The sequence below is a fragment of the Cupressus sempervirens genome, chromosome 3, assembly GCF_028749045.1.
Source record: "Cupressus sempervirens isolate cs-2001-9-10 chromosome 3, ASM2874904v1, whole genome shotgun sequence".
NCBI lineage: Eukaryota > Viridiplantae > Streptophyta > Pinopsida > Cupressales > Cupressaceae > Cupressus > Cupressus sempervirens.
Window position 1 is genome coordinate 1,074,400,071 of NC_143120.1, and position 16,005 is coordinate 1,074,416,075.

Genomic DNA, 16,005 nt, shown 5'->3' on the forward strand with positions numbered 1-16,005 from the left:
GAGTCCTAGGATCATATTGGCATTGATGACATCCAGGAGGATGCAGTGGGCAGTTTTGAAGACTTAGTTTCTTTGGGTACAAAGGAGTTGGACAGTAGTGCTACAGTTTTTGATACTCCATTTGTTGATATGAGCTTTAGAGTTGATTCACAGGATATGGATGGTAATAATCTAGAGACTAGTAAGTTTGAGGATACTGCTTTAGATAGTGCATCAGAGGAGGTTTGTAGGAGACAGTCAAGCTAGTGCCATCATGTATCTAATCAGTTGAGAGTTAGTGAGCGAGACATTACTATCGCTTGCCAACATTTTGATGCTACTCGTCAATTGTTAGCAGTTTATGGATGGAGTTCTCCTACTAGTGATGAGAAGGGAGGCAGTTATCTTTCCTTGACAGAGTTCCACTCTTTATGGGAGGCTATCCAGATTTTGAGATAGGATTATATACAGTTGGTAGCCGACAGACATTATCTTATGGAGTGGGGCAGTACATCATATGGTGCATTGTTGGCCAAGGAAGATGAGGTGAGTGAGCTTACTAAGCAGCTTGAGGTGACTTCTGAGATTCTTGAGAGTACACAGCTGGCTTTCAAGGAGTCACAGTTTCATTTGGCTAAGGTGACCATGGAGTTAGAGCAACTATAGTCTTTACTAGATTCTATACAGTCACAAGCTGTGGTGTCTGATGATCCGAGGATGTCCATGGTTGAGATTGTCAAAGATAGTGGAGATGGGGATGCATCCATCCTTGATACTAACATTGGCATATCGGGTTCATCCCCACTAGAGTCAGGTTTAGTTGAGTTGGGTGCTGCAGCAGATTGTTGTGGTATGCCTGACATGGTGGTGACCTCTAGCACTAATGGTACGAAGATTAGAGATGTTGTATCAAAGATCATGTGTGATGTTGGTGAGCTAATAGTTGGCATGGTTCCTGCTAGTAATACTACTCCCTTGGCGATGTCTTTAGAGGTAGTAGTCAGTTCCAACTTGGTTAGTAATCGATTGCAGTTAGTTACATCTAGATTGCAGTCTGAGCCACTGACTGAGATTGGCGCATTCTATCAGCATTACATTGTGAGGTATGCTCATCAATTTACCTTTGATGACCATGTTGATGAGATGATGATACAGAGATGTACTTTGGTTCCTAGTTCTTATCATCAGTTATGGGATAGTTTAACGCCTCGGGATGAGAGTTGTGATGGGCATGACATGGCGATAGGTTTTGCAGTTGACAGCTTGATAATACATGACTTAGAGTAGGTGTTTCGAACTGATGCTTCAGTGGGTGTTGTTATTGATTCTACTCCTTTGGCTATGACATCTCCTGACTTAGCTGGTGATCAGTCATAGTGGGTTGTATCACTTGTTCATGGTGAGCTGTTGTCTGAGGTTGGTTTTTTTTATCAACATTATATTGCAAGGTATGTACATCAGTTAGCATTTGATCCTTGTGTCGAGGAGTTGATGGCAGGAAAATTTGGTTTGGGTTCCAATTCTTGTTGTTTATCTTGTGATGGCTTTTCACCATCAGGGGTGCATGAGAGTTATGGTTATGAGATAGTGATCGGTGATCTACAGAGTTGTGTTGACTGCAAGAGTTGTATAGTGTGTGGATTCTCCATACTTGGTACAGTTTCATTCGGGAGCATTCACCATTGTTGCAGAGTTGGATTGTACATTCTGTATAGGCCAGTGGAATGCGTTGATGGTATTTACTGTGTTGGTAGTTTGATTTTTCCACTTTACTTGGGTTTTGATGTTCTAAGAGTTTGTGTCTCATGGGTTTCTGACTATGGAAGTTGTGACTTTGGAGTTTGGTTGAGCAGTAATTGTCAGTTTGATTATGGATTCCTCTTGGTTATATTGCAGAGGATATTGCAGGAGCTTGTGTTAATTGACAATAGTATAGTTCATGACTACATTTGGGATCCAGGTGGATTGATTGGTTTATTATTCAGCCATTGCTTGAGGACAAGCAATATTTGGATGGGGAGGACTTGTCATGTCCCCTTTTCAAATAATTAATAATCTTTTCTAAGGCAGGCAGGCCCAAAAAGGTGAAGTTTCGGAAAAAGGGGATAATCTTTGGAAGCTAATGGGCTAATAAATGAAAATTATTATTAAAATATGTTTTATTAACCCCTCTTGGACATGAGTTAGGGTTATGCCCTCTTTTAAGGGGTTTGGAGGCATTTTGGGCTGATTCCAGAACTTGATTTTTGCTCATTTCTTTGTTATTCTTCAGAGGCTGCCAAACCTGTGGAGAAGGAGACCTAAGAACGGGAGTTTGCAGGTTTCTAGGGAGACCCAAGAACGAGAGTTTGCAGGTTTCCAGGAAGGCTAAGGACGGGAGTTTGAAGCCATTCCATGTGCATGCTCATGCAGAGTTTGCCTTTGTGCTGAACAGTGTAGATTTGTGGGTTTTCGGGTGTATATTTTGTAAGAGTTTGGTGTTTCCAGTTGAGTATTTCATATCAGTTTGGGTTGTTGTTGTATATCAAATTTTTAAATATTAAAATACAGCTAAATATATGTATTTGGATATGATTATAATTCTGTGATAGATTATTAAGTTTTTGTGGTGATTTTGGGCTATATTGTGCTATTTTCAGGAGCCCGATGAGCATTATTTTTGTCCTCCGTTTGGGAGCTATTGTGTGCATGTTATACAGATCTGGAAATGTCATTTTATAGGGTATTATGCTGCTCAAATTTCTGTAAAAATGTCTACTTTCAGATTTATTAATAATAGGTGAAGCTGTGAAGCTTTTGGCACTATTTCTAGCATACCCGATTTGGGGTTTCTTGAGAAATTTGGTGGATCTTTGTGATATTAGTTGTTTGATCTTGAAAATCTGATTAGAGGCGTGAAATAACATATAAAATCAGAGAAAGGGACATTTCAACTTTCTACCATCGTTGGTCGAAATTTCTACTTATATTGGTCAAAATGGAAATCTTCAATGGTCAAAATTTTGACCAATCCTAGGCAAAACTTGCACTGTGGTTATAGAGGTTTTTCGACCAACGTATTGGTCAAAATTTTGACCAACCAAAATGTTGGTCAAACTTTCGACCAAAAAAATTTCGACCAATGCGTTGGTCGAAGTTTGGTCGAAATGTAGGTCAAAATTTCGACCAATAATGGTCGAGAAATGGCCTCAGTGTAGTAGTGTCTACATGAAAACCTATCGTGTCCTACATTTTTGTGTGCTTCTAACAAGTTATAGATTCCAAATACTATCAAAAACTAATTAACATTATTATGTCCTCATTTTGACTTCTTTAGCATCAATACACAATTCACCATTTCAAATGATATACATCCTTGTTCTCTTCAGCTTTCAAATGAACACCCACCTCCCCAACAAATAGATTTTTGGTAAAATGTAGATATTTAAAAATGATGCAAACATATTTAAAGTGTGTCCAATAGACATGTACCATGTCACACCCAAAATATTATCATTATTACCCTTGATGTTGGACTATCCATCAAAATTGAAACTTTCACTATATTTGAAAAAGATATTCGCCTGAACAACTTTCTATATTTATGTGAATAAATCATCATCATACCACACCCAAAACACCCTACTTATTACTATTGGCATTAGACTATATTTTTAAAAAATGAACATTAGCTTTGATAATAAAGGTGTTTCCTAAACAACTATGCAATGCTTTTCAATGTTGCAATATCCATCAAAATTAGAACTTCACCATATTGGGAAAAAAAAATTGCTAAACTAACTTTTAAAATTGTCCTATACCATAAATATGATTAAATCATCCTACTCAATTCAACCCCTCAACATTTTGGAAAAAATATAAATATTTTGGAAAAAATATCGACTAAACAATTTAATGAAATATTGCACTTCTTTTTATCCTCCATCTTATATGTCCCGTAATTCAACTTCCATTTCGTTGATCTTTAAAATTATCCCACTATACAACTTCCCTTTATCTTTATGTCAGCACTTAACACAACTTTTAAAATTCTCCACTTATATTATTTGTTTATATGATGTGGAACAATGCTATTTGCGGGGATGGTGCAAGATTATATGTGAATCTGACTACCTAGTGGTGGTGAACTTGCTTGCCTTGCAAGAGTGTGACGATGTTCGTTGGCAGCTGGCTACTATTGTTAATCGGACTCTTCTCTTTTGTACCTCTCTTGAGTTCATTAGGTTTACTTACATTCCTCGCGAATGGAACGGAGCTGCTGATTGTTTGGCCAAATAAGCTTCTGGTCATGTTTCATCACGCTGGAATATTATGGATAGGCAGAGCTTCTCCTTAAATTGTTAAAAGAATTTGATGAACTTGTTACTTAGAACAGAGCTCCTTGTTGTAATCCTTTCCATTTTAATAAATTTTTATCCCTCTATTTTCGGAAAAAAATATATATATATAACATCTACCGAATTTCTGTTTTCGCGGCAATTCTGTCTTCGATAGCAAGCGAAGTATTACAGAGGAAGGAACGTTTGTTGCCTTTCACTTTATTCTTCTTTTCTTCCCTCATTCTTCTATGGAATATTTACCCTTCTCTTCGTTTTCGATTTATTTCAGCACATTGTATGAATTGTTGAAGAAAATAGAAACCGGAGAGTTTGTCTGAGAAAATTTTGTTGAAGCAAAGTGTTTACATCCCAAACAAATTCTGGGTACTTTTGTAAAACAAATGTGTAAATCTTCTCGGCATTCCTGTTACAATCATGGTGGAAACTTCAAATCCCTCAGATGCATGTAGAATGTCTAGCAGTTTTCAGCTTGCATTTTGTAAAAATATTTCACATCTGCCGGCATTATGTTCTAGTTCTCTATCTTAAAGTATTCTGAGATAATTATGGATTGCAAGAAATAAAGGTGTCCTGAATTCTGAGTTTAACAATTGCTGTTTGTAGGAGAACAAAGAACAGAGGAGTAGTGTCTAAAGCGAAAATGAATCAGGAAAAGTTTACAAAAAAGACTAACGAAGCTCTAGCATTAGGTTTACAGCTTGCGCGAGAATCTGGTCATGCACAATTCAATCCCATTCACTTGGCCGTTGCTCTTATAGAGGATGCTTCTGGGCTACTTAAACAAGCGATTTTGTGCGCTGCTATCGGAGATCAATCAGTGGAAATCGTTGGCAGCGTCATGCGCAGGTTTCTGAAAAAATTGCCATCTCAAAACCCTGCTCCACAAGAAAATCCCCCCAGCACTGCTTTAATCAAATGCATCAGGCGCGCACAATCGAGACAAAAGAAGAAAGGAGATTCTCATTTGGCTGTAGATCATCTTATACTAGGATTATTGGAGGATTCACAGATTGTAGACAGCTTTGAAGAAGCGGGCGTGAGTGCTTCGGGTGTTAAATCTGAAATTGAGAAGCTGAGGGTAGAGGGAAAGAAGTTGGAGACTACCTTTGGTCATACAGACTTCCAGGCTCTGAAGATCTATGGGCGCGACCTGGTGGAACTAGCTGGTAAGCTTGACCCAGTTATTGGCAGAGATGAAGAGACCAAGAGAATCATCAGAATTCTGTGTCGGAGGACGAAGAACAATCCAGTGCTAATTGGAGAGGCTGGTGTTGGAAAGACTGCTGTGGTGGAGGGACTGGCTCAAAGGATTGTTAGAGGAGATGTGCCAAGGCAAGTTGTTTTCTGCTAAACAGGTTCTTATTCTTAGCAATTCTAAAGTAAAGAAAAAGCTTGCTAAGAGAGGAACATTTGAAGTTTATGCCAGTCTTTTTGAAAAAAATTATATATACCCTAGGGCTCCCTGTAGGATAGATAGTAGTAAGCATAGGTTAGTACTTGCAGAACGCTTTTGTAATCCTTTTTATGTCAGTCATATTATTGTTCAAACTTTACATTCGATTTTTCCTTTGGTTGCAATCTATACGTTACCTTGTTCTACATGGCACACCTCTTTCTAAATTAGCAATTGACAGTTCAAATGATGCAACACTGTGCCCCCTTATATATTACTACAAGCAGAAATTAATAACACTGAAGCAACTTGCACAAACTATTCTAAGCTCTAGATATCTGGTCAGCATGATTTCTTGTGCATTCTGGTTAAAGATGACACGTGTCCTTGTAAATTAGTTTTGCCTTTGTAAGCTAACATATAATAAAATTTTGATGGACTTGGGACTATTTAAGAAGTATTAGGGCAGGGACTGGCATTAAATTGCAGTTTTTGCAGTTGTTTTGGGACTTCATGAATTTGCACTTTGACATTCATAAAATTTCTTTGGAATGTTGCAGTAATTTGCTGGAATTCAGATTGATAGAATTGGATATGGGAGCCCTAGTTGCTGGAACAAAGTACAGGGGTGAGTTTGAAGAAAGACTTAAATCTGTTTTGAAGGAGGTGGATGAATCCCAAGGAAGAGTCATTCTGTTTATTGATGAAATACATTTGGTTCTTGGTGCTGGTGAGTGTTTTTTTTTATTGTTTTCTTTCTCCATTTGATTAAATCTAAATAGGTATCATTATAATTGGTTGTCTTCAATTTGACAAAGGGGTTTTTTCCCAGGATGTGCCGAGGGTTCAATGGATGCTGCTAATTTATTGAAACCAATGCTTGCCCGCGGCCATCTGAGGTGTGTGGGAGCAACTACACTAGAAGAGTATCGAAAATACGTAGAGAAAGATGCTGCATTCGAGCGCCGATTTCAGAAAGTTGGCCCTTGATTAATTTTATTGGTGCATTTTATTTTCAGGTCTGCATCACTGTAGGATCACAGATCACCTTGTGAGTAGATTATCTCATCAACTGTCTTTGGCAGGTGTACGTGGCTGAACCAAGTGTGGCCGATACAATAAGCATTTTGCGTGGTCTGAAAGAAAAATACGAAGGTCACCATGGTGTGAGGATCATGGACAGAGCGTTAGTGGTTGCTGCCCAGTTATCCAGTCGTTATATAACTGGTAAGTTCTTCAAATAGATATTCATATGATTTAAGTGGTGATAGTTAAAGATGGCATTGTGTGGCAACTCTTTAGATACGAGATTTGATCATAAATGGACAGAATTTTGATTTTAATCGAATGATTGTGTATAATTAATTGCTTGATTTTAAAGTATAAGAAGTTTGATGAAGCTTGAGACACTAATTTTTCATTGAGTAGAATGCAAGCATTTTGTGGGCTTTGTGAAATTGATTAATTATTGTTTGCCTGTTTGGACTCTGGACAGACCGGAATCTTCCTGACAAAGCAATTGATCTGATTGATGAGGCATGTGCAAATGTGAGAGTACAATTGGATAGTCAACCTGAAGAAATTGATGCACTTGAAAGGAAACGAATTCAATTAGAAATTGAGCTCCATGCTCTTGAAAAGGAGAAAGACACAGCAAGCAAGGCTTGGCTCGTGGAGGTTAGTATGGAGATCTACCTTTCTTTCAAAAAGATTGTTTTGCTATCTTGCATGAGCATTGTATACACACATAGAAAGAGAAGATTACTGTGTTATGCAAGGGGATTTCTGTAGGATAACGTACTGTTCTTATTTTTCCAATTCCACAGGTTCAAAATGAACTTAATGATTTGAGAGATAAGCTGCACCCTCTTAAAATGAAATACCAGAAAGAAAAAGAGAGAGTAGATGGAATTCGTCGGTTGAAGCAGAAGCGTGAAGAATTGCTGTATACTCTCCAGGAGGCACAGCTTAGGATGGATCTGGCAAGAGTTGCCGATCTAAGATATGGGATTCTTCAAGAGATAGATATAGCAATTGCTCGACATGAAACTAATGTTCAAGGAAATTTAATGTTAACAGAAGTTGTAGGACCTGATCAAATTGCAGAGGTGTGTCTAATGTGGATGTTCTGAATTATTCTTTATACTTATTCTATTGATACTTTTAGCACTTGTAAATGTAGGCTATGAAGAAAACTGAAAGTAAATTTTAGTGACAGTACCTTTACTGCACAATTGCAGGGCTATTAATATAAATTACTGATGCATGCAGGTGGTGAGTCGATGGACTGGCATTCCTGTTACCAGACTTGGCCAAAATGATAAGGAGCGGCTATTAGACCTTGCCAAGAGTTTGCATAAAAGAGTTGTTGGGCAAGAGAAAGCGATTAAGGCAGTTGCAGATGCTGTGCTGAGATCAAGGGCAGGACTCGGGAGACCACAGCAACCAACTGGATCTTTTCTATTCTTGGGACCCACTGGAGTTGGAAAAACAGAGCTTGCAAAGGCTCTTGCAGAACAACTATTTGATGATGAAAACCTCCTAGTCCGGATTGATATGTCTGAATACACGGAGCAGCATTCAGTTTCCAGGCTCATTGGGGCTCCACCTGGGTATCTATAGTGTATCACGGAGCACGCTTCTTTCAAATTGATCTTATTCCAAGTATTTTTCTTTATTTATATTAATATACTGACTAAAAGTAGCTAATATTTCAGCTGAATTTTAATCATTAATTCGGATTCCAGATATGTTGGTTATGAAGAAGGTGGACAACTAACTGAAGCAGTTAGAAGACGGCCATATAGTGTTGTTCTATTTGATGAGGTTGAGAAGGCGCATGTATCTATATTCAACACCTTGCTTCAGATGCTTGATGATGGTCGATTGACAGATGGGCATGGTTGGACAGTTAACTTCTCTAACACAGTCATTATCTTGACATCAAACCTCGGAGCAGAGTACTTGCTTGCAGGACTCTCTGGACGCCTATCCATGCAAGTTGCTGAAAAGAGAGTAATGCAACAAGTAAGTGTAGTTGAGTTATGGCTTTTTATGGTTTCTTCTACTCAGTCATCCTGATCTAGTTATCATGGAGATATCTGTGATCCTAAAAAAAGGAGTTGCGGTGTTGAATTATCTTTTACCTTTATTGCAGGTCAGAAAACACTTCAGGCCAGAGATATTAAACAGACTGGATGAGATAATTATTTTTGATCCTCTTACAAAAGAGGAGTTTAGGAAAGTCACTAGATTGCAGATGAAAGATGTAGCTGTACGCCTTGCAGAGAGGGGAATTGCTCTGGCAGTCAATGATGCAGCTTTAGACCTTGTCCTTGAGAAGGCCTACGATCCTGTATGTCTACTTTCAGAGTCTTTTTCTTGTTTCTATACATTTGTATTACATGCCTCGTTGCTTGTCAAAATCTACCGTTCAATGGTAAGAAGGATTTTAACATCAGACTGAAATTTGAGCCTTATATTAGAAGGGTTCTGGTCCAAAAGTATAATTATCTAAATACCTTTTATCAACGGTAGCCTCCATTGACCCTTCCATATCAATACTGAGAATTATGCTACAAAGTGTTTAGTGGGTAAGAAATCTGAGCTCTGTATTAGAAGGTTTCTGGTCCTAAAGTATATATGGACATCACACTAGAAGAATACTGATTCAAACATATTAACTTGCTTGCACAAATATTGGAAGATAAGTGATGGAATGCTAAGAGAACCTAAAATATAGCTGAAATAAGAAGATCTAAAAATATTTAAAATTACAATCAATTTTTCTCTTTTACGAAAAAAAGTAAACTAATCGATTTTGTTTCAACTTTCAAACAACAAACATGAAAATACGTTTTATTTAAGGGGCAGGGCCTTTTCAAAATGCTTCCTTTTATTAATCTAAACAAACACAAGAATTGATATCAATATAGATTGTCAGTGTTTTCTTGGCTGATTTAACTCTTAATGTCACTGTGAGATTGCATTCAGTAGTTTTTAAGTCAAACTCATTGACTCATACTTTATAAGTAATGATTCATAAGAACTTATTTCTTATGAGAATGAATGAGGCACTTGATACTTATTGCATCTAGGTGATCTGTGAGGTCATCCATCCTAGTACTATAATTCAAGCATGTTTAATCATAGACTTTCTTCTGAGACTAAGCCCACTTTACTTGAAATCCCATTTGTAAAGCCTTCAGCAAGCATTGTGCTCTACAAACCATTTATAATAAAACTCTTTTACCTCTTGATTGATATCTAGGAGATATTTTTCTCAGTAACTTAAATTGTGATATTGCTATCAAGATCTAATTATGTAGTTTTGATTCAAAATCATTGACCTATGTTCCATGAATAGTGGTTTAGGGACTTTTTTTATGATAATGAATGAAACACTCCATTCACATAGGTGAAACATTAGACCTTTTTGAAAGACATGCTTAATCATAAAATTTCTTCTGAAATAAACTGTGTTTTAATATTTCTTATGAACCATTTATTATAGAATTCGCCCTATTATATTTTGCTCAGCATAGATAGACCGGTGATCCGTTACACTTTCAAGTATTATTAATTAACGATATAGCAAAATATAAGAAAGAAGGAAATCAGTTGCAAATTGCTGGATTTATATTTATACAATTCGGGTACCTATGAGACTACATTTGTATAATATTTTGCTCACGATATGCAGCAGCTATTTATGTTATTGGAGCGGTGATCGGTTACACTTTCAAGTTGAATTAATTAACGATATAACAAAACAAAATATAAGCAAGAAGCAAATCAGTTGCAAATTTCAGGAATTTTAATTTTTTCTACAATACGAATACCTATGATATCTATGATATGACTGTACAATGATGTCTCTTGAGATTTAGTTTCTGTTTACTGAATCTCTATTTTACATTTTGTAGGTTTATGGTGCTAGATCCTTAAGACGCTGGCTGGAAAAGGAAGTTGTGACCCAATTGTCTCGAATGCTCATCAGTGGAGAAATTGATGAAAACTGTACTGTATTCATAGATGAAATGCCTGGGCATCCAAGTTTATCCTTTCATGTGGAGAGGAATGGGGGACTAATAAATCCAATCCCTGAATTAACTTCAAGTAATGCAGTCGAATCTGGTGTGTCTCAGGCTCTCGAGCAATTGAGAATTGAGGAAGTAGAAGACGATGACACAATGGAAGAAACTATGTAAGTGCTTAGTCCTCCCATTGAGTGGTCACATCAAATGTAGTTAGTAATTTCGGGTGGACGAGTTAAACGTGATCAATTGTATAGTTTGGTTCATAGTTTTCGTCGTGAGCAGTCTATTAAACTGATGATTTTGTACGAATGAATGATGCCACGACCAATGTTGGCTTATATATTGAACTGATGTTTTTGTAAGAATGCGATCGCAAGAGATAAAACAATGTTGGCTTATATATTGAACTGATGTTTTTGTTAGCATACGATCGCAAGAGATCAAACAATGTTGGCTTAAGTTAAAGTAAAATTAGCTCAGCATCGGTGTCACTCTTCTTATGTAATATAATTCCCTGGAATTTACATAGAAATCAACTTTGACCAAGCTAATGGCAGAAAACATTTTGACTTAATAATCAAATTAGTAATTTTAATAGTTTTTTATTTTTTTTAAGAAATTCAAATAAGTTTGAAAGTTGATTTGTGTTAAACTAGCAATTAAACAAGAGAGTTTTTCTTGCAAAACCATAGTTTGAAGGTGTAACAACTTACACAACTTCAAAATGTTAAATGGTCTAGGGTTTATGTTTATTAGCATATTGACATGTTATTTGTGTGCACTAACTTTGCTTTGCATTGCAACAAAACATAGTAGAGTTGATCCTCTCTTTTTTTGAGGTGGTGGATTGTCAATACTTGGTCAAGTGGTGGGCTTCAAATAGGGAGGAGCCAAGTTCAAGTTTTATACTCAAAAGAGTTGGCAATAATAACATGTATTGGAAAAGATCAGATTGAGAACATGTTGAGTGTGCTTCATTTGACCAATTTGTATGTAATCTTCTTTAGATCCTTGGAAAGGTCTCATTTAGGGTCAAGTAGGAAGTAGCTTGTAAGAGTTGATGATAAAGCCAAAGAAGCGAAAGATTATCTCTAGATAAAACAACTTCCACACAAGAGAGAAGCAATGTAAATGTTATGAACCCAAAGGACTAATTAGATGCATACAAATGATACGATACATTAGTGATGTACAATGATGGAACCCATTGATATATATTATAAAATGTGAAACCCTATGACAAGCTAATTTTTTCAACAAGTATATTAATCCTATCACATTAAACAAAAACAAAAATGTTTAAACTAAGCTTAAATATGTAAGTATAAATAAGACCTAACGTGGAATTAGTTAGGTTATTATGTCAGCTACCCCAAACAAATCTCTTACAAAATGTAATAAAGGAGAGAAAACCCGTAGAAAGAAAACCTCTCCAAAAGAGAGAAAAGATGCAAACAAGCATGTAGAAGTAAAAGGGCATTAGATGAACCCCCAAATACAACTATCAACAAAATACAATTAATATTCTCACCCATAATGTACAACCTCCTATAATAATGGTAGATGCTTAACAGAGGACAACGATGAAGACCTAGTGAACACCAAACAATATTCCTTCCTTTGGGGAGAAACAAAGTCAGTATAGATGTAGGATGTCTTTCCATTCCAAATAAGAGTCTTTGAGAAGACATATCATGATGTATGACATTATCTTTCAACTTTGTTCATAAGTTGTCATGTTCATATGAAAAGATGCCATAATCAAATTAGGTGCAAGCCTAAACTTGAAGAAGGTGACAAGCTACAACTCGGTGGGGATGAATGAATAAAAAGAACTAAAGAAAAATATAGTGTAACAATAGCAATGACCAAGTTGGCATCCGATGGAGATCAATATATCAAGTGCATTATTCAAGTCTACAAGATGGGTCTTATAAAACAAACCTACAATATTTATCAAATACACATCCCAGTATACCAAATCATGACTATTATGATGTGTTTTCTACAAAGATTCCCTCGAAGCAATAGGTGATGCACATTGTATGATCATATATGTCATCCAACTTTATTATTCACCCCATGGTAATGTATTCACACAAAATAGTCAAATGTGAACACCCTGCGATGATTCTACCAATGTTAGAATATAAAAGTCTTCGACCTCAAGATAGTGATTTGAAGATAAAGTTTAGATGAACTCTTTAATCTCGGATTAAAATTTTTATAAACCTATGAATCAATGGATTTCTCTTTAGGAGGAATATTAAGAGAAGCCCCAATGACATCATAACTATTAAGACTTGCCAAATAAATAATCTACTACTTTCTATCATAATTGCATGATAGGTTATCACAATCACCAAGGAGCACAAGACTATCAAAAATAGCATTTGCAAGGAATAAAAAGTGATGTGCATCTCCATAAATCTCTCAAATCCTCATTCAAAGAGTGTGTGTGCACTTACTATGTCAGAGGAAATGCATAATGTCAAAATCAATACCACTACCTATAAGTAGGAGAATAAGAAAAAATAAGTTAAGATTGATATCGCTATTGAGATTCAACTCTGTAATTCTTTAGTCAAACTCATTGAACCATGTTTCATGAGAAGTGGTTCACAAGTACCCTTCTCTCATGAGAATGAATGAAACACTTAGTACTCATTGCATCTAGGTGATGCTCATAGAGATGAAGCACCTGGACTTTTTAGGATGTCACTCATCTCAATACACCCATCTCAATACTACTCCAAGTCAAGCACACTTAACCACAAAGTTTCCTCCAAGGTTAAACTCATTTAGATTGTAAACCCATTCATGAAACCTTCAGTAAGTGGTGTACCTTATGAACCATTCATTATAGAGCTCCTTAAGCTTGTCAATCGATAAGCAAGAGATATAATGTTTAATAAGTGAGAAATAGAACAAAAGATCCAAATTTTTAATTCTTATATCTAATTACTACCTTAGTTAGAGCATATGAGAAAAAATAAATAATAAAAGACTTAAACAAGAATCTCTCATTGAAACTCCTTGGTGCCCCCAATTATGTATGGTTGCACTCGAAATTTAGTGATAAAAGATGTGGAATGTAAGTTCTCACAACATCATTATGGATTTTCATTCATGAAGGCTTCATCTTTTGACAATATGACTTTGCATTTTGAGGGTTATACCTCAAAAATTTATTTTGTAATTTGCCTTGTTGAGAGGGATGGAGGATTGAGAATTGATCTTAAATGAATTTTCAACTCTCACTAATAGTGGAGTAGATGCATAAAGGTGGAAATCATTAGCTAGTTGGCTCATGTTGATTAATAATTTGGATACATTTATTGATTAGTTAGCTAGATTGATTAGCTAGTTAACTAACTTAATTGATAAGTTAATTAAATTGATTAACAATCAACTAAACTAATTAATTGGTTAGCTAAATTGAGTCTAAATCATATTTTTAATTAAGTTTAAAATGAAATGAAATTTTTGAAATTTTTAATATTTGTGAAACTTTTATTTAAATATTTGGTTAGTAAATTATCAATTTTTAAAAAATCAATCAAATAATAAATAACATTAAATTAATTTTATTTTGGAGGGATAATCAAGGTAGATTGGATTATTTTAATGTGTATGGGGTAACTGCACCAAGATGGTGCTCAAAATGGGAGGTATAAGTGGCAACCTTTTTCTCAAAATCAATTAAACCTGAACTTCGAAGAGAAATCTAAGGGTCATGCACTCAAAATTAAGAGTAGTACAAAAAAAAAATTGTAGTACTTTGAGTCTAATTTCTAAACCATTAATGTTTTTTTTAAGGATAAGATTAAGAGGTTTCGCTATGCATGGAAACATGTTCTTCATTTTTTGAAAAAAAAAAAATACAACATAGTGTCTTCAATGCATTTTACAAAAGATGTGGTTATATTTAATATTTTTTGAAACCCTTTGGTAGAATGACAAGTAAAAGTGAGAACTATAAGTTGTGTAACTTTTAATATTTTTTTGTCGATTATTTTATATTATATTTTTTGAAGTAGACACATCTTGAAAATTAGGTGTTTGTTTGAGCGCTAGGCATAATTTGCATCAAAATAATTGAAAATACAAACTTTTTTTAAAAGTGCATAGAATCAAGTATAGAACAATACCATGTGATTTTATTTGAATTTTCTCAACTAAATCAAAACTTATTAATAAAATTGTAGACATATGTATCTTACAAATGTGAAGACATTGGTAAAGAAAATTAAGTATACTATGTGAATATTGTCCAAAAATAGTAAAAAAACTTATATGGTTAGAAATATGAGAATATGTGTGGGATTATGGTGGTAATTTTATGGTTACAAACTTGATGATGTGTAAAATTGATGACAAGGAAGTTGCGATATCAACTTCAAAGAACAAAAGACATGTAAAGGGAGAAAAATGGAGAGGAAAAAGGCTCCTAGCTTGGGTCATTGTCCAAACCTCTTACTCAACCATAGTAAAATCAGCTTCCTGACTTTTAAAAAACTTGACCATGCTCAATAAGAGAAATAATAGCTTTCCTAATTCTTCATAACTCATTTGGGTTATGTAGAACTAAAATCATATGCTTTTAGTTCTACAAAAGCCATAACACATTTTGAAGAAATATAAATATGTCTATAAACATAGCATACACTACATAGATGTATATACTTAAATATATAATATGTGTGTAGACAAGTGTGTATGCTAAACTTGATTGACTTAGATGAGTTAATGTTTGCATAAACAAGAAAACATTAGTAGCATGTGCATATCAAAGATTCAAATGAGATTGGAAAACCACTAATTCTACTTGAGTTTTAAAACTAAGTGCAACCAAAAAGAAAAGTCCTCATGGAACCTCAAAGCAACTCAATAAGGGCATCCACAAGAGTCCTTGTTCGTGTGCTTAATAGTGAGGGATGTGGATGTGCTCTCCTTAAACACAACTATAGATGAATCCCATGATAATGGCAATATAAAGATGAAGTAATGAACCTATGCTAAAAATGAGTGGAAAACACTTCAAACAATGACTATGGAAGCAACCATGCTTAAAAGTATTGAAGGATGTGAAGGTGAATGCAACAAACAAATCTAATGATGCAAGACTAAATGAAAATGAAAGAATAAATGCAAGAAATCTAACATCTACTAAAGGGTTAGCAATAATCTCTAGAAATCTCTAAACTTAAACTAGCATGATAACAATGCAAATGGAAGAGATTTAAAATCTTGA

The 16,005-nt window shown here is 35.3% G+C and overlaps 1 protein-coding gene across 2 annotated transcripts; it reads left to right on the forward strand.

The window, feature by feature from the left end:
* Positions 1-4,465: 4,465 nt before the first annotated feature.
* Positions 4,466-11,176, forward strand: LOC149570472 (chaperone protein ClpB1-like). 2 transcript variants are annotated; one of them, XM_089823109.1, is made up of 11 exons: positions 4,466-4,736; positions 4,923-5,651; positions 6,273-6,442; positions 6,545-6,690; positions 6,798-6,939; positions 7,208-7,389; positions 7,539-7,820; positions 7,984-8,324; positions 8,460-8,739; positions 8,870-9,067; positions 10,638-11,176. In XM_089823109.1, exons 2-11 carry the CDS (start codon positions 4,960-4,962, stop codon positions 10,920-10,922), a joined length of 2,718 nt encoding a protein of 905 aa, XP_089679235.1. In that variant the 5' UTR covers positions 4,466-4,736; positions 4,923-4,959; the 3' UTR covers positions 10,923-11,176. The 2 variants fall into 2 exon arrangements, with proteins under 2 accessions (XP_089679235.1, XP_089679234.1); XM_089823108.1 differs by having other exon boundaries at positions 4,466-5,651.
* The last annotated feature ends 4,829 nt before the right edge of the window (positions 11,177-16,005 follow it).

Bases quoted from the DNA above. Each gene is read 5' to 3' on its own strand.
- LOC149570472 (XM_089823108.1), top strand. From the start codon at position 4,960: ATGAATCAGGAAAAGTTTACAAAAAAGACTAACGAAGCTCTAGCATTA. The intron at 7,390-7,538 runs GTTAGTATGGAG...CCAATTCCACAG, and splicing joins GCAAGGCTTGGCTCGTGGAG to GTTCAAAATGAACTTAATGA. The intron at 8,740-8,869 runs GTAAGTGTAGTT...CCTTTATTGCAG, and splicing joins AAAAGAGAGTAATGCAACAA to GTCAGAAAACACTTCAGGCC.